General features: G+C 40.0%; 1 protein-coding gene across 1 annotated transcript; it reads right to left on the bottom strand.

Moving 5' to 3' along the window:
- Positions 1-403: 403 nt before the first annotated feature.
- On the bottom strand, positions 404-19,451 carry API5 (apoptosis inhibitor 5). Its single transcript, XM_032790402.2, has 14 exons — positions 19,227-19,451; positions 17,165-17,326; positions 15,755-15,848; positions 14,521-14,586; positions 13,929-14,080; positions 13,101-13,307; positions 11,315-11,419; positions 10,298-10,387; positions 7,810-7,991; positions 7,411-7,504; positions 5,714-5,770; positions 4,375-4,451; positions 3,755-3,891; positions 404-2,612 (listed from the first exon to the last, which is right to left on the bottom strand). The coding sequence occupies exons 1-14, from the start codon at positions 19,293-19,295 to the stop codon at positions 2,533-2,535; spliced, it is 1,572 nt and encodes a 523-aa protein (XP_032646293.1). The 5' UTR covers positions 19,296-19,451; the 3' UTR covers positions 404-2,532.
- Between the last annotated feature and the right edge of the window lie 1,850 nt (positions 19,452-21,301).

Genomic DNA, 21,301 nt, shown 5'->3' with positions numbered 1-21,301 from the left:
GGAGACTGTAGAATCCTCACAATTGGAGGTTTTTAAGAACGGGTTGGCTAAACACCAGTCAGTGACGATCTAGGTTTACTTGGTCATTGCATTCAACTGACCTAAACTCATGCTATTTCTATTAGAGGTGTATCTTTCATTTCCTATCTGAAACTTTGCTTGTAGTGTTGATTTAGAGAGTTAAATAGCTATAACATTGTCTTAATGGTGGCTGCTTCTAATTTGTAGATTAAACTATTAATTCTATATATTTGTGAAATAATCAAGAAGATCCTATCGGAATGAAAGCCATTAGAAAGTTGTAAGATACTGTAATGTCCCATTAGCGAGCCATCATAAAATGGTCTTGAAGTATGAAACTGTTTAAAACTACAGTAATCATGAAACAGTAAGCCACTCAAAACAAAATTACAAAATGAATTTATTCCAAAAGCATAAGGGAACGTTTACAGTTGAACAAGGTGGTGAACAGGTGTCTCCAAAAGAATTCACTGAATCAGAAATTGAGAATGAAAGGAGGGGGGAACTAGCTATTTCTGAGGCAGCAAGAACTTTGCTGAAGCTGCACACCATGTCTGAAAAAGATGTCTCAGAAGTTCTCATTCAAACTTCATTGAGCAAAGAAGCTGTTTGCATCCAGTGATTAGAATATAAATGTGCTTACAAATAGGCTTTGAAAATCGTTAAGAAATCTTCAAATAATACAAATTATTGCCCTATGTGCAACATGCTGAATTTTCACCTGGAAATATAACATTGATCCCATGCCTATTTTCAAAATGACATTTTGATCATGTCAATTTGTATTTGAAAGCTGAAGTTTAATTGCTCAGTTTCTTACTGAACATCTGAATTTAGCAAGTGTCTTGTAATCAGTAAAGTAAGTTCAACTCAAGTGCTTATGGAATGTCCAAAGTTTACCATCACTGTTCCAAAGCTACACAAAAATCAAGTTAGGAGACAGCTTCTGTAGTTTTCCCGTTCTGGCTTTTTTTTTTTTTTTTTAAAGGGCCAGTTTTCTACAGGATCTTGCACCATTTCCAGAAATGCAAATGCTGCGTTCCTCAGATTGCAGTGATAAATATCAGAGAATGTTAATGAAGACACCTGTGTCAGATTCACAAGCTATTCCTCACAAATACACATGAAACTAGTAGGAAAACATTACTTTTAGGCATTTGGTTTGGGGTACAGTCATCAAAATGTTGAAAATAAAAGTTAGGGAAATCTTCAACACTCTAAAGCCTAAGCTATTTTATGTCAACAGAATTTGTTAATATTTCTTCCTTCACCACAACTTCTCTTTTTCACTATAACCACACCTTTTACTATGTTCAATCTTTTAAAAATGACCTGAGGAGAAAGTAAAAAAAAGTGGTGAAAATAAGTTGGGGGGTGGAGAGGACGACGACCAAACTTCTGTGCCATATCTGCTCTTAAATAAAGTTGTATGTACTGGGTGTCCACTGTTAAATCAAAATCTTAGGTTACCATGAAGAACAAACTAGTACGGAGACTTTAATTCTCCACCTGAATCAAACATAGCTGGATTTTTTTCAGCGGTACCCATTTTATTTGTGTATTTTTAAAATGCAGTTGGTATTATTTAAAAAAAAATTTCAAGTGCCAACCACCTCAGAAATCTTCAAACGCACAGGAAAGAGCCAGGCCACTGCTGCTGTCCAACTCCTATCTATGAAGCTTAATCACTGCATCTGACTTTTCCCACCCCTAAAGTACTTCTAGTTGTTTTTTTTTTTAAACCTGTTTTACTGAATTTCATGACATATGCATACATATTCATACTGAACATTAAAAACCCATTTGCAAAACACCACTTTTGCATTACAATTTAGGGAGAAGAGTAATTTGTACAAAAACAAAAACATCACATTCTCCACAACTTTAAGTTAAATGATTGCTTCATGCTACAAGCAAAAATGTGTGTTTCCACGTTACAGACTTTAATAATCCAGCATTTGTCTGAATAGTCAACGATTCTGTTATAAAGAGTAAATAAATGGTAATTTAATAATGGTACTCTTCTCCACATATTGCAAGATACTGTTACAGATGAGGAAAGGATTACTGCAGCTGTCAATCTTAATGGACGTGTACCTTTGTAGTCATCCCTTTCCTGTCCATTATTTTATATATAAACTCAACTACAATATAGTTTTAGTTGAGTAATAGCTGATTTTTAGGTTAATATACAAACTGTCAAGATGTAGTTTCAGATAAAACATCTATGCTGTTTTCCAATTCTGAATAAACCCTGAAGACACTTCTAAAATAACTCAAAATTGCTGACTAATCATCCAAAAATACAGTTGTAGTTTCACTATGGACAAGTTTGTAGTCCGTTAGAAAAGTAGATCATACATACAAAGGTATAAAGAACATTTAAGTCAGTCTTTAGCAGAAGGCAGTCCTTGAAGGGATACAGTACTCCAGGCAATCCTTTGATGAGCACTACTTTCACTTTTACCGGTGTTTTACCCCATAATGGCTCTGGAGAATGCAATGGTCTGTTCAGTAGATTCTTCCTCGACTGCGATTACCTCGTCCTCCCCAGCCTCTCCCTCGGCCACCCCGGAAACCACCTCTCTGCTCTGAAAATAAATGCAAACTTTTATCTAATACAGGTCTCTGGTATTTGAATAGCAGATTAAAAATGAAATTGCAATAATATCATGCCTGTTACAGTTGTTCTATTATTTTAGGTACAATTACCTGGGCTAACCCCATCTATGCAACAGTACTTAAAACCTTCTGACAAGACTATAGTATATTGGTTTGAAAGGTTCTCTATCAGTTTTATTAAGAGTTTTTATTGCCTATCCATCATAACATATCTCAAACACTGACTTCAAATGGGACTTATCACCTACTTCAAATTAAGTATATATTTAAGTGTTTTGCTGTATTGGTACCTTAATGTTTTCAGTTTAAGGCTCCAACGCCACTGGAAGAACCAGAAGACATAAATGAACTGTTTGTATGTTGGAGTCAGTTTTTCATTTAGCTCTGTTAAGAGTAAGTTTGACCTCACTGGAAGAACCACAGTGTCTCAAGATTTCTCAGGCTTCCGTTATCTAGAGTCTGATCCCAGTGGAAGCCTTAATACATCAAAATGTTTTAGACCCCTACTATTTTTATCTCCCTTTGTAATAGTTATTAATATTGAGCCTTTAAAATTACATTAAGCTTAACTTTACAAAGGGAAGGACAGAACTTTGGATATTTAAAATTAGACATATTTGAATGAGGAACTCAAAGTTCACCATCCTCAGCGGATCCTGCACTAACACGGGGACAAATTAGATTAATAGAATCATTACCAGCTATAATTTCTAAAATGATATTAAAAGTTAAAACAGCCTGTAGTCCTAAAGGTCCGCCTACCATGTCTAAAATTGGTGATGACAAAAATTACAATATTGAAGATAACAGAACATTATTTTAAATAATAATATAATGTGGAATTTTAGCTTTCAAACAATTTAATCCCCAGATCTGCAAGAGGCGAGTGGCTGCTAAAATTATGTTGCGAAGTTGCTTAGTTATTAGGCTGGTAAACTTATCTTATTACTAGACCAGTGATTAAAAAAAATATATAGATACTATTACATGGAAAAATCATGACAGCAAATTCTGGATCGTGTGAGGATCTGGAAAGGAACTTGCTTAACTGACATCCTTCCCAGAGGGGTATAATTCACACTGCAAGGTTCTTCCAAACTCTCCAACTCACCATAAGAAAAGCTGCCCAGATTGCTACTGTATTTCCCACTGGGTGGGTTGTATATTTGCCTGGCATCCCTTTTTGGTCCTGCTGGAGCCTTCTTCGGTGGTGAACTTGAGGTTGTATCTTCACTAGTTCTTTTTTGACTACAAACGCAAGAAAATATAAAAAGGTCTTTGAAAGATGTTGCACTATCCCCAACGTAATAAGTACAGACACAGTATGCTCAGCCCCACTGATTAGTGTTTATAAGCCAGCAGAGCAGTTAATGGAAAATGGTATTGTAGAGCCTTCCTAAAAGACTGATCCTCATTTTGATTAAATTATCTACTGTATCATCCCAGCAAGTCTTGACACCTTATACCATTCGCCAACAACTAGAGCTGCTATGTGGCTCACAGTGTGGCAAACTGGATCCTGAGACTATCACTTATGCACAATGACTACAAGGTACTATCATGCAGCTGTAACCTTAATTCTATCTAAGCTTTTTGCATGCAAATCTTTGTTTTATAGCTCGTGCTGAACAACACACACACTGACAAGTTATTGGACATCACAAAATAAAGATTCCACGATATATGTATGTAATAACATCACATTAAGCAAGATTTCCTGGTAACTCTTACCCTGCGTCAGCCTTCTGTACAGGTTTCCAGGACAGCGTAACTGTGCTTTTGTAAGAAGGGGGAATGTGAAAAAGGTCCTAAAGAAACAAAATTGTGGACATTTTACCATAAAATGAAGTCCACGCCAATAACACTACATAATCTTATCTATGAGTCTATTAATCATACTTCCCTATTTCCCTCAACCTCCTTCAAACAAGCTCTTAAAAACCAAAGATGACTTAAGTCCTATGATCCAGCAACAAGAATTACCTGGATGAACCACTTAAAAAGTTCAGCGACTTTATTCCATGCACTCTAATATGAAATTCTAATTTTGTATTAACAGAAGTATCTCATGCTATGATTCTGCACAATACCTTAACGTGTACTGTACATTACTACAATGAATTACAATGGCTCCTGTTTGGATCTCTGCTATCTCCACAACGGTGCTAAGCAGCAGCATGGGAATGAGCAAGAATTGGCTCACACTAGAATGCCATGGTAGGAACTTTGAAGGGAAAGTATAATCAAAACAATTTGCTTTAAAAACATTACATTAAACCTCAAGTCAACATTTCAGGGATATATTTCTGAGTATAGATACCAAAGAATGGAATGTTACGAGGCAAGACTTGCTCAATCCTTAACTTGCTTTTATGCTTACATATACTGTAAACTCCATCAAACCTGTTGAAATCAGACACAGCAAGTAAATTTTAAACTGAACATCGTTATAGTACAATTGGCCCAAATTTCTGATCAAAATGACACTGCAAAGGACAACTGACCCATTATAGTGTTTTTTAAAGTAAATTTTCCCCTCATGATACTGAATCATCAATATACTGGCCTACAAACAAACAAAGGGCTGCAAAACTTAAAATTCCAGCTCCTCAGCAGGATAATCCACCCAATTCAAGGTCGCTGGATGTCTTGATAATGATGCCACAAACTTTATACCGTGAGCAGGTAGAGTACTGAAATGGATTTCAGTCACCCAGTCACTGTTACTTTCAATTCAATAAATTTTTTGTTTAATAATTTCCATTGTTAGTTGCTAACATGTAGCTCCACAGAGTTCACAAAGGAAATGTACTTGCATGACAGCAGGGGAGCACTCATCTCCTCAGACCAGGAAATTAACAAAAACTTAAGGGAAGAAGTTTAACGTAGTGCCAATGCTGAATTTGATTTATTGAATGGTAGAGATGACAGTGCAGTGTCTTGACAATAAAATTTGATCCCCATCTGGGAAATTTCTCAATAGCTCTATGTTCCTGAGCCTTCCTTTTTAGAGATCCTTCTATTACAGACCTGTTCCATACTTAGACATAACAGAAGATTTAAGGCTTACCTTGATTAAAACATTGATGTTATTAGTTATTTTCAAGGCAACCACTTTAATTTTGTTCTGCAAAAGGGGGAAAATACAGCAATTTTAATTCCAGCTATTTTAGTAATTTGAGATTACATCAGATGCATTAAGTGAAGACAGAAGTATTGGAATTTTACTGCACACTTCCTAATAAGTTTCTATGGCCTTGATGAGAGATCTATGGTACATTTCTATAAATGACTTAGCTGTTACAATTTTTAGTTCTCAGTAATTTTGCATTTAATGAAATTCAGTTGGCTATAGAATTCCAGGATCTCCAATTTCCTGCCATTCTTTGTTCAATACATTTAGCAGTCTCATTCAAAATGAAATGTATGGCATGTAACTAGGCCAAACAGACAATCTGTGGGTGAACAAAACACTACTATAATCTGAAAACCAAAGATCAACTGTGACCTGTTGCATCTAGCTGCATGTGGTTGTGGCTTAGAACTGTCCCTCATCTCCAGAAATGGCATCTGGATAGATTACACTGCCAGGCATGCAACCACTCCATGTATCTATCTGCCACCCATTCAGGCTTGCAATACAAACCCAGACAAGAGAGCGTAACTGAAGCAAATGCAAGAACTAAGGGATGTTCAACTGTAGCAGCCCAGCAAAAACCTTTTGCAGAAAACTCTCCGTCACTGTCTTGTTTCAATATGCAAGGAAGACTGGCCAGGATCAGGCATAACTACCGAATAATCAGATACTGACTTAGGAAGCTAACACCACTGGTTTGTTGTATGTGGAGTAACATTGCTTCTGAAATCCATGCTTGGTACTGCAATAGATGGGAGACTTAACTGCATAGACAACTGCAAGACTGTCACATTAACAAGCCCAGGACACTGAACGTTGCTTTCTGGTACAAAGTGTTGGCAAACTGCCTTTATTTAAAAAAAAAAATAAAAAAAAAATTAAGGCTAATGCTCCCGAAAGTGACTAACAGCACTGGTTAGAGACAAGCAACAGTACAATGATGTACTATGCCAGCTTCCCACCGCAGCTCTGCTAAACCAATTCAATCTTATCTGCTGCCCTCACTGTCCTAGTGCTTGGCCACTGTACAACTCTGCTAATGAGCCTCAGTCCCAATCTGCTGCACTCCCTACTAATCAGTGCACCTCAGTCCTGATTTCCAGCACCCTCTGGCACTGCGGCCCTGTGCACTCACACAGCTCTTTCAGCTTCCTTGACTACTGACCTGCAACGCAGTTGGTACTCCGAACCTGGACATGGCCAATGGGATCTAATTCAGTACTTTTGTAGTACTGAGAAATACTAACAACAAATTTGAGTTAAAACTCATTTGCACATGAGAATTGAATCTGGGTCTGTAGAGTTAAGAGAATGGTGCATTCATACATGCTGCCATCTAGCACTTACTAAATCTAGAAAACATTTGCCACTTTCCAGACCACGAAACAAAGTTTATTCAAACTACAAGAACTTTCTCGCCTCTAAAATACTTGCTATTAGCTGTATTGATAGTATTTGCCTGAAATGCAGTGTCAGTCTACATTCATATAGTAGGCTTAAGCAGCACAGTGATAGTCATTTCCCAGTATCATTCAATTAGTCATATAAGCAAAAAAGGTTGGCATTTATAATGCTTTGCAATAGCTATTTCTGTAGAATCGATAAGAGAACTGTTCCTGGGGAATACATACCTCTTCTGTTTTTAAGGCTTCACCTGTTTTTCCTTGAAGTGCCAGACGAAGCTGCCGTATATAAACCTGCAACCCTCGGGCAAAATACTGTAGCCTAACAGAAAAAAGAGTAAGTATTTAATGAACCCCAAGCAAGCCAAGCACAAAACTTCACACTGCACAAAACCACAAGCAAAAGGAAAATTGTGATAGGACAAGAGTTTTTTTTAATTTTTAAATAAATGCTGAAAACATTTTTCAGCCAGTTCATTATTTTACTTACTAATCTGATTTATTCTTCTCCCGCACCCAAACAGTTCAGCAGAGGAAGCATCAATAATATTCTACACTGACACTTCCAATATGCCCATTCCAGCTAGGTCTGCAGCTAAGTGATCATTCCAGTCTCTCGTACGTTACCTGATTTTGAAGTCTTTCAATTTCTCTGCATTGAGTTTGGACGTGAGGAAGTCTGGAAGCTTTCGCCCCAGCTGATGAAAGCTATACAACAAACACTCCACATAGCTGAACTGCAACTTGGGCTCTTCATTGCCAGCATTTTCCCCATTCTCTGCTTCCTCTGGAGGGAGTGGCATGTACTCCTGATGAACACCAAGCAGAACAGATAAATGAGACACTTTCACTCACCTGTTCCCATTTCTCCACTCTTTGCATCTAACCACATTCACAAGAGGGCATGGCTATGAAAATTAAAACTTCAAAATAGGAAATAAACAGCATTACCGAATCAGTTAGCTAAACATGTAAGCAGGTTAGCAGTCTAATCTATTTAACAGTTTCTCTTGAATATATGATCGTGCAAAACTCCTCTGTAAAGTCAGTGTTTGGAAATAGCCAGTCCAGCAAACACCTAATTTATTAGTACTACTCTGTGCATTGTTGGATTGCAGGGAGGACCATTTTTCTATAAAAGCAGCAAAGAATCCTGTGGCACCTTGTAGACTAACAGACGTTTTGGAGCATGAGCTTTCATGGGTGAATACCCACTTCGTCAGATGCATGTAGTGGAAATTTCCAGGGGCAGGTCCAGGCTGAGGCTGATGGTGGGGTGGAAATCCACCACGATTTCAACAGCTTTCACCCCCGCATCAACCTCAGCCTGGACCAATCTACACGGGAGGTCCACTTCCTAGACACCATGGTGCAAATAAGTGATGGTCACATTAACACCCACCACTCCTAATCTAACGAAAACCTACCCGCCAGCGCCTATGGCCGTACCTTCGTGCGCTCAGCTTCGACCATTCCCGGAACAACATCCCTATCAAAACGATCCGAAATAACCATCGTCTAACAGCCAAGCACTGAGGTCAACGCACATCTGCTCTAAACCCTGCAGACAGAGACCAACACCTACAAAATCTCCACCCAGCATTCTCAAAACTAACAAATACTCGACGAGGAAATAAGGAAACAGAATCAATCAGAGCCAGATGTGTGTACCCAAGAAGCCTCTAACTGCAAGCATAACCCAAGAAAGAAACCAACAGGACTCCACTGGCCCACACATACCAGTCCCCAGCTAAAACCCTCCAAACGCATTCATCAAGATCTACACCCATCCTAGACGATGATCCCACACTTTCACAGGCTATGGGTGGCAGGCCAGTCCTCGCCCACAAGACAACCTGCCATCGAAACAATATTCTCACGCAGTAACTGCACACCACAATAACTCTAGTTCAGGAACCAATCCATGCAACAACCCGATGCCAACTCTGCCCACATATCTACACCAGCGACACCAATCACAGGACCTAACCAGATCAGCCACACCATCACCGGTTCATTACGCTGCACGTCACCAATGTAATATATGCCATCAAGGCCAGCAATTGCCCTCTGCTATATACATAGGCAAACTGGCACAGTTCTCTACCGGAAAAGGGTAATGGAACCAAACAAAATCAGATACTAGGATGGCAATATACAAAAACCTGTAGGAGAACACTTCAACCTCCCTGCCACACTATAGCAGACCTTAAGTGGCCATCCTGCAGCAAAAAAACTCAGGACCAGACTTCAAAGAGAAACTGCTGAGCTTCAGTTCATCTGCAAATTTGACACCATCGCTCAGGATTAAACAAAACTGTGAAATGGCTTGCAACTACAAACCAGTTTCTCCCCTTGTTTTCACACCTCAGCTGCTAGAAGAAGTCTCATCCTCCCTGATTGAACTAATCTCATTAATCTCTAGCCTGCTTCTTGCTTGCATATAATACTGCCCCTGGAGATTTCACTACATGCATCCGACGAAGTGGGTATTCACCCACGAAAGCTCATGCTCCAAAACGTCTGTTGGTCTACAAGGTGCCACAGGATTCTTTGCTGCTTTTACAGATCCAGACTAACACGGCTACCCCTTTGATACATTTTTCTATAGGCTCTGCTGCAGTCTTGTACAGACTCCAACAAAACTAGTTTAAGCTACATTACATAGGGCCATATCTATTCTGACAATTCTAACAGAGTCTCCCTTCATTGCACTAGCTCCATGTTACTATCATGTTTGCAGGCCAGTGCAGATCAGCTGCCAACACTTTTATCAGCATCTCAACTACACGTGCTCTGAGCCAGTAAGCGTCTGTGGTAGCCCTGCCACTACTGCTAGCACTGATGGATTTTAAGATCATATGAACACAAATAATGCTACTTTCTTCAACTTAGATCAAAAATGGTGTGTAGAGAAATCATCCAGTTCTGCAATGCTACTGAGATTCAAAGTGGGCAAAGAGATCTTTGCACTTATTTGAACAGAAGAATAACCAGGGGTAACCACCTTTACAACAGAAAGGGACCAAAGATAAATGGGTAATAAGCTACTGAAGGTCACTCACTTTGAGGAGTGCATTTTTTATTATTGTATCAGAGCAAAAGTCTGCCTTACCAGTAATTTATCAAAAAGCTTCTTCAAGTTTGATTCTAACTTTTCCATGTCACCACAAAACGAACTCATTTCAGCAAGTAATTTCAATACCTACAAATAAGAACAGCTCCTGGTAAAGCTAAGAGTTATAATCACATGGTTGCATAATTTTAAATAAAAGTGGATTGCAACATTAACACGGCTTCTTCAGCATATTGCAACATTCAATTGCCAGAAACAGCAATCATGATTTTGGAAAGTCTATAAAATACAACTCATGCCAGGTGAGGGACATTTTACCTTTAATGCAGGCTTTAAGTAGCAGAGATTTGTAGAGAACTAATGAAAATTAACATGTGACAGTAATATTTATACATGTGCAGTGAATGCCAGACTAAGTTTGTCTGAATCTCCTGTCTGCAATCTGCCTCCTTCCTCAACGCATTTAAGTCCTCCTAAAGCTACACTCCCTCCATGATACCCACAAGAAGTGACACAATAAAAATAATGAATATAAAAAGGTATTCAAGTTATTCCCTCATGAGTTCTCAGTGAATCTTATCTATCTGGATCTGTCTTTCAGCTTGTAAGATCTTTCAGGCAGAAATTTTTCACTTTTTGTTTGTTTTTTTTGCACAGCATAAGCACATTGCTGACAAAGTAGTAACTCTGAGGGAGCTATTTGGAAGACAATGTGAAGGAACAGCAACAGCTTGGGGAGTTCAGTGAGATCACCATATGACTAATGACTATAGTCATTATTCCTCTTAATTAGGGTAAGGGTTTTGCTTTCTGTATTTACTCTTAGGCATTAGAAGGAAGATTCTGCTCGACATAGCTCCATCAGCTGGTACAGTGCTGTGGTTTTTCCTCACGTTATTAACTGGAAGAGCCACAGAAGAGTAGACCAGCACATTGCTGGAAAACACACTGAAGTTTTTACCATCCCAGAGAGCTTTTCAGAGAAACATTCACTTCTGGAATAGGCACTATGTTGTGTATATTTGAGGTTTATTAGCTCTAACAGGCTTAGCTTACCTCTAACTGGATATCAAGGCCCTCCACTGGACTAGTCAGGGAACTGAGGTTTGGTAACACATGCTCACAGAAGTAAGTCACAAACCTTGTAGAATGAACATTTTTCTGTAAAAGGTCAGAAAGACACTAAGGTTACTGCAGGAGTCTGATTTAATTTATCCCACCTTCCCTGCCCAATGGACAACCATCATTTTGCTACCCCTTAGCCAACTTCCCCCCTCAAAACATATAGGCCCTTCCAGCTAAGAGTGGTGCCTAGGCTACAGGGGATTTTGATAAAATTGCATATGCTTATTTTTTCCTATCTATAATAGTTCCATTTCCCTGAAAACAGGCTTTAAACTACTGCAATATGTCTGGCAATGGACTGAGTTAATCAATATATAAATTTAAATCCATCAGTAGAACATCTGTCTATTGGACTCTGTGCTCTCACCTCTGCAATATTCCTAACCCTCACTGAGAATGGAGCAAGAGGGTGAGCTTAAGATTCAAACCCAGTTCTCTCTCGACAGCAGATAGTGCTAGGTCAGCCCAGTGGATATGGGGTACGTATAATTAATAGTATACCTGGCAATGATTCACTTTTTATATGTCTAAAGAGGGAATTGGTACAAGATTCCAAAGTCTGAGCAAAAAAAAGAACACACACAACCCAGGAACTTTTGCAAGGACTCATCCTACTCTGGTTGTGCAAGTGTCAGTATTTTAAAAAGAAGTTATTAATCTATTTCTGAAGTTAGGCTGAAGCCTCCTTTCAAAGTGGTAATCTGTGTCTGATATAGTTGAGAGATGGAGCTTTCACTTGGCCAGAAGTCCCTGCCCATGACCTTAAATCCTGCCTTTATCTTTTAATGACTTTCCCTTGCAAGACTGGGGCAAAAGCTGACAAAACTTTTGAACACAGGATGTCTCAGAAGTTGCTCAGTTCCTCCTGTGCTATAGATATAAAAAGAAAAACACCATATTTTCCTTTAATAGGCTGTCAAAATCTCCTGGAGTGGAGAAATGCATCAAAAACAGTTAAATCAGTGCAAGGGTTAGAATTTCAGAGGCTTCTCAATTTTGCAAGTTGGAGAACTAGGGTTCAGAGATTAAATAATCTACCAAGATCACAAAGGAGGTCTGTGATACAGCCACAAATATAATCCAGTGCCTTAACCACAAGAACATACTTCATTTCTCAAACCCCTCTTATAATGTTGAGTTGTGATGTTTTCTCCCTGATTCTGAAAGAGTAGTTCCTAAAAAACTACACTGGGCACACAGAGCCAATGCAACAGAACTGCCCAACTGCCAGAGATGCTAACAAAGAGCAAAGAGAATGGTATTAAAAGCATTCTGTAACCATGGAAGAAAGTTATCTTTACTTAATTAAGCCTAGAAATTGCTGAGCACGGAGTTTATTAGAGAGAGAGCTCCTAGAGTCAAGTTGGTAAGATTATCTTCCAAAACCAATAAAGAAAATTTCAGTTCTCTCAGCTAACACACCAAGACAAATACCACATATGCTGATGAACAAAAGTGGGAGACTGAGACATCATTCACATCAAATTCTTCAATTTGTGAGAAAGCAGGAACTTAGGGAAGACACAAAAGTTTACAAATCTGAATGGAACTTCTCCAGAACAGATCAGTCCATAATACATGTAAGACTTAGGTCAGTGAGACTGCTGACTATAAGTCACAGCTATGCAATCACTCTGACACAATTAGTCATGATGTTAAAGACATTAGTCAGTAACTTTAATATGGTACTAACTATACAAAAGTAAAGAATACACACTGAGAAGAGTGGCACTGCCTGTCGAGTGCACTGCAAGAGTCTGTCCACACAATCTGGATCGGATGGATTGAAGGTTTGCTCCAGGTCAGCTTGTTCAGCCACGAGTTCCACCAGTTGCTGCCTCCCGCTCACTGTCTGTAAGCTTTTTAAGCCAGATAATATCTTCATGAAAAGGACAAATTCCTCACCTGTCACATCTTCAAGGACCTTAAAATAAAAGCAGAAAACAGAATCCCATTGAGGCAATTTGCAATACCCGTCTCCTCTTACACTTAAGGTGGTAAATAGCGCTGTTATCCAATCGTTTAGTTTTAGCTTCCTGCATTTTAAAAAATGGGAAAACATACAGTATCTCTGTATATGCCTCTGGGTTAAAGTAACTAGAGGGTCACACAGATAGAAATGTCATCAAATTGAGCGTAGGACCTCACTTTGCTCAGCCAATAATTTTTAAATATCAAGTGTCCTTAGATTACTAACAAAAACTTAATGCCTAAAACTGAAAGAACTTTAACCATGTAATTTACTTCTTATTGTTTGGTTGGTTTTCTTGATTTTTGCATTTCTCTCAGTCTGGACAATGAAAATAGATTATAAACAAAAGTGGAAAAAATAGTTGCTTTCGCATTCACATGCTAACATAATGCTGTAACATCTGGGTTGCAAACATAGCAGGGTAATCACAGAATCATGTATACATGCCATAAAGCGCATGGCGTTTTAAATAATTATATATTGGAAACATTTCTATTACCAAAAAAAAAGAAAAAAAGGGAAAAAAAAGCTGATTTAACAAAACCTAAATCTGGAGTGAAATACAACACTTACCTTCTTTGATTCAGTTAATATGAGCTCCTCTACTTCCTTTGTTAGCACCTCCTCAGGCAGGGTCTTGAGTTTTGTAGAGAGGAACTTGATGGCTCGTTCTCTCACAATATCCTCTCCCTGAAGAATCTGACTGAACAAGCCTCCCAGTGTCCCTGAAATGCAAACAAAATTCAATTAACGCAAACCATTCAACAATTTTATAATTATGATATACAGTAAGAAGAAAACTACTTTCCAAGTTGGAAAAGCTCCAGAACTTATTTTAAAGTTACTAGTTTTAGAAACAAGGTAAACATACAGCACAGCAGAACACACAGCTCTTGAAGGGAGAGATCATGCCTCCTGTATATTTGCATATCAAATAACATATTTTGGGTGCCACTCTATTACAAAGTTGTAATGGATCTGTATTTATATAAGACAAGCAGCTCAAGATCTGACACAGAACATCAAGTAATAACATTTGCTTAAAATTCTACACTGCCCTGCAGCAGATACAAGTACCATTCCTGATCTCGCTTGTTGTGACTTACCAATGACTGGTGAGCTTTAAACAATAAAAACATTATATATAAAAGAGTCTGTTCTTTACCTTTAGCATCCATCTTAAATATACTTAGCAGAGCATTGTTCACCAAGTTGAATTCTGCAGAATCATCTGGGGGAGAGAAAATTCAAAGTCACGTATCTTTCTGAAATGCTGAAGTAAGGGCAAGAATAAAAGGTCAAAAGAATACTCCATCATAATACAAAAAGGTTTCTGCTCCTGACATCTGGTTACAAAGAGCAAGTCACTGCAGAGTTTAAATGTTTAACAAATATTTCCTGTCATGTTGACAGTGAAGATACAAAATAGAAATGAAAAAATAAATTTCACCAATAGAAAGCTTTAAAAACCAGAGTCACAAACTTTTGTAAATTAATTATCGTAACTAAATATTTTGGTTAGCTGAAGAGATGGTTAAACCAGTAGTAACCAAAGTGATATCAACTGATATATTAATGATAAATATATTTTTTTTAATGGATTTACTTTAGAATAAGTTTGAAGTTCTCCAGTGCTTTCCAAATAAGAAGCAAATTCTCTCCCTCTTATTTTGTATCAAATAGGGTTTCTGCAGCAAAGTGGCATCAAAATGCATGTTCCTTTTGAAACGCAACATTTCCCATTTATTGACTAGGAGAGACTAAAATAGTGCGTTTACAAAATAACTCTGAACATTTAGTAAATATTTAGCTCTCTACAAAGCCACTGGGGTTTTCTTTTTGAACATAAACTAATATATATTGTATATGAAATACTGAATGATGTTAAATGTTTTAATTTACTGTGCACTGAAAATGCAAAAGTTTAAATTGTGCCAAAAAAGATAAATCCATTGGTCTTTCAGAGCCTTTAGGAAATAAATGATCCCCATGGACACTTGATCCAAGACAGATCCAGGGCACCAATATATGAAAAGTTCATTAGCTCTTGTATTGAGGGTAAGGGTAGTCCAGGCCATGGAAAGCTGGACAAAAATATTGAGATAATTTAATGCAGAATGACTTACAGTTAAGATAATCAGTCACTTCCCAGCAGAACTGGAGGCTAGCATATTGGCACTACAGATATGAGATGTGAATGACAGGGGAAAAGAAATGGAGCAAAAACAGGACATGAAGACAACTGTGGGAGATTGCTACATAACAAGCTAATGAATCAACAGAGGAAGAATTCAGTTTCTACAACGGTAACTCTCTTCAACTAAACCAGCCACAAACATACATGTAACAGAAGCACATGGCAGCAGGAAATAGGCAAGGAAATCATCAGTACATGTTACCTGACTGCAGAAGCTGGGTCAGTATGTCAGCCACCCGGGGAAGATTATCTCCTGTGGCAAACTGAGGCAGCTCCTTGATTGCCTGGCGTCGGATCTGTCAAAATGAAATACTGTCATCATCTGAACAGAAGAGTCAAAATCTTAGCACATAATTACAGGAAGAGTAAGACTGCACTGATTCTAAAAAGGTTCAGAAGAAAAACAGCTAAATGAGAAAAAAAAACACGTTTGATATCTAAGCCAACAAAGAGTAAGATGATTTAGTGTGTGACTTCTGCTACCTTTTACTTCCTGTAGCATCCCTGAATTAAATGCTGAACTCAGATTTTCTGAATTGCATATGCTGATGTAAACTGCAGAACCCATGCAAGGTTTTTGATTTATTTAACTCTGCTGTGCCATTAGTTCCATACCAAAAAGTCTCTGCCCCAGCTATTAATCAGACACTAGTGACAGCTCAAACTTCAACATCTGTGGTTGGTTTGGAGAAGTCTTATGAACAGATATTTGAGATTATAAAATAACTATGATTTCATCTTGAGCCTAATATTTTGGGCAAATGCCATTTTAACAATTTCTTTGAACACTTACATAAAAAAAATTACTAATGATCAAAACCTCATGAACAAATTTGTATAAAAAAATAATACAACTTCCATCCTTTATTTGATCATTTTTGACCACTTCTGGATAGGTATTATTGGCTAAAACAGAAAAGGACTGGTTAGTTGTTAGTGTACGAGAGTCAGAAATACTGGAGTTTATTCCCAGCACAGCTGATACTTCCTGTCTGACCTTGATGAGGACTGCTGGAAAATCAGGTCTCTGATTTTTTTTTTTATTTTTTTTTGTCTCATGTTTCCATTGTGTAAATGTAAAATGGGAGAAATATTTCCTTACCTCCCTGAGAAGATGTAAGGCTTAATACATGTAAAGTACTTTGATATAAAAAAGTGTTAGGGATATGAAAAATATTTTTAGTTCAGTCTCTGGCTAGAGAATTTTTTCCTGTAATTAGAAAGAGTCGAGTCACAAGGGATAGTGAAGAAAGAAACCCAAGGAAGATTTATCTGGTGATAGAAGATGAGTCCAATTACAATGTGTTCTACAGACATTATTTGCATTATAAGCATGATCAATGAGCTAAGTGACATGCATCTGTAGGAATCAGCTTATTTCACCCAAAGTGATCAGAACTGTTTTGACTGAAATAAGAGGAAAGCACTAACGTATTGTTAGTTTAATTATAATTTTACGACACACAGACATAATATGCTTGGAAACATATGGACACTGAAGTCCAATTTTTTGCAAGAAAATACTTATACAAAATGGGAAAGGAATAAAAGGGAGCACAAAATAAGACTTAATATAGCAGCTTGCTACAAAATGTCCAGCATATATCCTTACAGAAACATCTTCATCCTCACAGAGGTCCAGTTGAGCATTGATAGCTGAATCAGCCAGCTCAGGGAAATGTTTGAAGAACTTTGGAATAAACTGTGCTGCTAGTCTCTTCTCCTTGGCACCTCCCTTTACGCCATCCAATATCACCTGATAAGCATCTTTATGCTAGAAGAAAAGACGGACTATATAAAGCAGGATCTACTTTGGATTTCCCTAGGACCAAGAAAAGACTTTTTACTCTCAGTTACACTTCACTTTCACCATTAATACAGCAACCTATTTGCAAAAAGTTTATGTATATGAATGATAAATTAACCAGACCATAATTTGCTTTGACATAACTGTGCTGACTACTAAACAAACCAACAAAATTATTCATCAAAAAATAAAGGCTTCATTTAATGAAAAAAATTACTGTCCAAACCACCAATAAGGTAGGAAATGGCTTATGGTATTTTACTTCTTTTGAGACAGTGGCAAAATTTCCACTGACTTCAGTAAGAGATCAGGCCCTTAATTGACAATTGAACCAATAAATTACCTTCTGTTTAGCTGAATAATGTTAAATATTTATACCATCTAAGAGCCAAATGTTACAATCAGATCTACATAAGCAGACCCTTACACAAACAGGGTCACAATGAAGTTGATAGAGTTCCACGTGATTATCAGGGTTCTATGACAGGATCAGAACCTGGAAGCCTACTATCTAGACAGGAAGGAATTAATTGTAAAAGATACAAGAACTACAATAATTAGTTTCTCTCTCAGATGCCGTTTGACATTTGATCTTTCACCTGGCCTTGCCAAGGCATTTTTTTTTTTAATTAATCTAGCAAGCCAGGAAATTATACTGAGATGCTTTTCATGTCCTAAAGATGATTGCTGGCCAGAACTGGACAAGCAATCTCTCTCTCTCTCCAAATTATACATCTGTAAGTGACAGCAGTACACAGATGAATAATCATATTGGTCTTATTCAAATATTGTTCCTACCACCTGTCTTTTAAATAAACTATTGAACATAATTTCTATATTTGGAAATAAGTTTCCCCTCTGACCAGTAAACCCTCAATTATTATGCACCAGCTGTCATTTACTTACTTTGGCTATTTTCATTTTCACTCCTACATCTGCTTAGCTGTTCATTGCACACAGGCCCAGATCCTGCAAGCTCCTCTGCACATGCTTAACTCTACTTATTTACGTAAAGTTACGCAGAATTGAAACCTTAAAATGCTAGCAGAAGTTTCCCAAACAACATACTATAACTGGAATAAAAAGATCAGAATACTTTATTCTAAAGAAAATGAACTGAATTCTATTTTTAACACACTACTCTCCTCACTGTTGCAGAAAGGATGCTTTACCCAACACAGCCTGTTCTGGATGGCAATAATAAATTTAAAAAAAGCAAGACATGTCTTTTTTCTTTTTATGACTGCCACAAGGTTTCTCTGGGCCAAACACCGATCAAGGCAGGTCTGTTTTCTGAGACTGCGTTAATAACTCAAACTCCAGAACACCCCATTTGAAACAGAGCCGCAGACCTGACAAGCAAAAGGGAGCTGCAAGGAACTGATTTTTCAGAGGTGATGGCTACCCACAGCTCCCACTAAAACGGACCAGGAGCAGTGGTCGCTACGCACTTCTGGAAGTCAGGCCTTCCACCTCCTGGGGAAACGCTGGCTACAAAACCCTTTTACGCCTGAAATCAAAGCGGCGTGTAACAGATACAAGGTCGAGTCCCCTCCGACTGAACGAGGCCAGGTCTGCAGCAACAGCAAATGGCGCGGGGGGAGCCAGGCTTTCACCGCTAACGCCACTGGCCCAGGCTGACACTTGGGCGGCGTGAGCAATATTTTAATCAGTTACTGTTTTGCTTAACCCGCTGCCCGCCAGGCTGCTCAGCCTCAGGCCGATCCCCGCCCCCTCAGCCTCAGCCAGCCGCCTCCCTACCCGCAGCCCGCTCCAGGCCTGCGTCCCGCAGCTTCCCCCTGGCGGGGAGCCGCCGCACGCGAGCCCGGGGCTTTACGGGGCCCTGCAGGCCGCGGCCGGGACCCACCTGCCCCGCGGTCTCGGTGGCATCGGCCAGGATCCCGTAGTTGCGGTAAAGCTCCTCCACGGTCGGCATCGTGCGGCGGGGGCCGGAGCTGGAACCGAGGCCGCCGCGGCTCAGGGATGCTTCTCCTGCGGGTGCTGCTCAGGCGGCTACAGCCACGGACGCTGCGGCTGCTGCGACTGCTACCGCCGAGCGAACAGCTCCGCGCCTCCCGCGGCAGCGACCCCTGCAGGCGCGGTGGACTCACTGCGGCCGGGCGGGGGAGCGCGGAGCCGCGGGGGAACCCGGACTGGGGACTGGCAAGGCGGGCCGCCCGCTGGGCAGCGCTGCAGGCTGGGGCAGCTTAGCTGCTGCTGTCCCGCTACTCTCCCAGGAGCAGACCCTCCCCAGCTGCCCTCAGCACGGGCGCCAATGGCGCCTCGACCACATGAACCCCTGCAGTGACCGCTGGCAGAGCCTATGGCCATCGTCAGCCCTGCCGGGTGCCTGTCCTCTGATCGCCGGGGGGCACCGCAGTGATGGACTTAGCCGCAGCTGCTACCCCGGGGTGGCATTAGCCAGCACGGTTGTCCACACACAGACTCAGAAAGTCCGACATGATTGCTCAAATGACCCAGCGTGGTGCTGACAGTCATTTGGTTCAGGATCTATCCAGTAAGCTACATCTTCGCTACTGAAATCAACCCACATACCAGGATCGTTTCTCCTATTATTTACAGCATGAGCAGGTTCAGTCTCTGACACATCCACACCTTCTAGAACAAGGTCTGTTTTACCACCAGGAGTAGGATGATCAGTTAGGGTACGTCTACACTGCACGATTATTTCGAATTAGCTTAAACCGATATTACAAAACAGATCTAATAAAATCGGTTTAGCGTGTCCACAGTGGGATCCCGAAATCGATTGTTTGCGTCCACGGTCCAAAGCTACCATCGATTTCAGGAGCAGTGCACTGTGGGTAGCTGTTCCTCAGCTATCCCATAGTTCCCACTTCCGTGTTGAGAGCACAGTGCCTGATGGGGCAGAAAACATTGCCCCGGGTGGTGCTGGGTACAGCCTCACCCCTCCCTTTGTGAAGGCAGCAGACAACCCTTTGGCGCCTTTTTCGCGGAGTGCATTGAGCAAACGCCATAGCACAGCAATCATTCCCTTTTTTTTTTTTCACGTGGTGGTGGGGGGAAATAAACTGAGGAGCTGTTCCCTGAACCACGCCAGACACTGTGTTTGAACCTACAGACATTGGGAGCTCAGCCAAGAATGCAAATAATTTTCAGAGACTGCTGTGGACTGTGGGATAGCTGGAGTCCTCAGTACCCCCTCCCTCCCTTCATGAGCGTCCATTTGAGTCTCTGGCTTCCCGTTACGCTTGTCACGCAGCGCTGTGTATCCTGGAGTTTTTTATTCAAACGCTTTGGCATTTCGTGTTCTGTAACGGAGCTGGATACAACAGATTTGTCTCCCCATACAGCGATCAGACCTAGTATCTCCCGTACGGTCTATGCTGGAGCTCTTTTTCGATTTCAGACTGCATCGCCAGCCGTGCTGATCAGAGCTCCACGCTGGGCAAGCAGGAAATGTAATTCAAAAGTTCGCGGGGCTTTTCCTGTTTACCTGCCCGCTGCATCCGAGTTCAGATTGCTGTCCAGAGCGGTCAGTGCTGCACTCTGGGATGCCGCCCGGAGGCCAATAACGTCGATTTCCGTCCACATGAACCCTAATCCGAGTTATCACTATCGAATTTAGCGCTACTCCTCTCGTTTGGGAGGAGTTCCGAAATCGATTTAAGGAGCCGTTTAACTCGATATTAATGACGACGTCGTGTGAACGGATACAGCGTTAAATCGGTATATCGGCCATTAAACCGATTTAAAGTCGCAGTGTAGACCTGGCCTTACAGTCTCTGATTTCCTCCCATTATTTTGATCTAGTTTAGTATGAGATCCCCCTGGTTTAGGTGCGGATAAGTAATAAAAAGAGAACAGAAAAACGGGGGAAGGGTGTGTAGTGGAGTGTAAGGAAGTCTAACAAAGTTCTGATTTTTCCCATGATCACTACTTAGATGCTTTTTTTGAAAT

This window comes from Chelonoidis abingdonii, chromosome 4 (assembly GCF_003597395.2).
Source record: "Chelonoidis abingdonii isolate Lonesome George chromosome 4, CheloAbing_2.0, whole genome shotgun sequence".
Lineage (NCBI taxonomy): Eukaryota > Metazoa > Chordata > Testudines > Testudinidae > Chelonoidis > Chelonoidis abingdonii.
The sequence above is the reverse complement of the archived record's forward strand: the minus strand, read 5'-3'. Positions and strand labels throughout refer to the sequence as shown.

What these genes read in the sequence shown, in the direction of transcription:
- API5 (XM_032790402.2), bottom strand. Translation starts at nt 19,295, where the DNA reads ATGCCGACCGTGGAGGAGCTTTACCGCAACTACGGGATCCTGGCCGAT. An exon ending in GCCTTGATATCCAGTTAGAG is followed by an intron (nt 10,388 to 11,314) that starts GTAAGCTAAGCC and finishes TCTTATTTGTAG; the next exon opens with GTATTGAAATTACTTGCTGA. An exon ending in ACATCAATGTTTTAATCAAG is followed by an intron (nt 4,452 to 5,713) that starts GTAAGCCTTAAA and finishes TTGTTTCTTTAG; the next exon opens with GACCTTTTTCACATTCCCCC.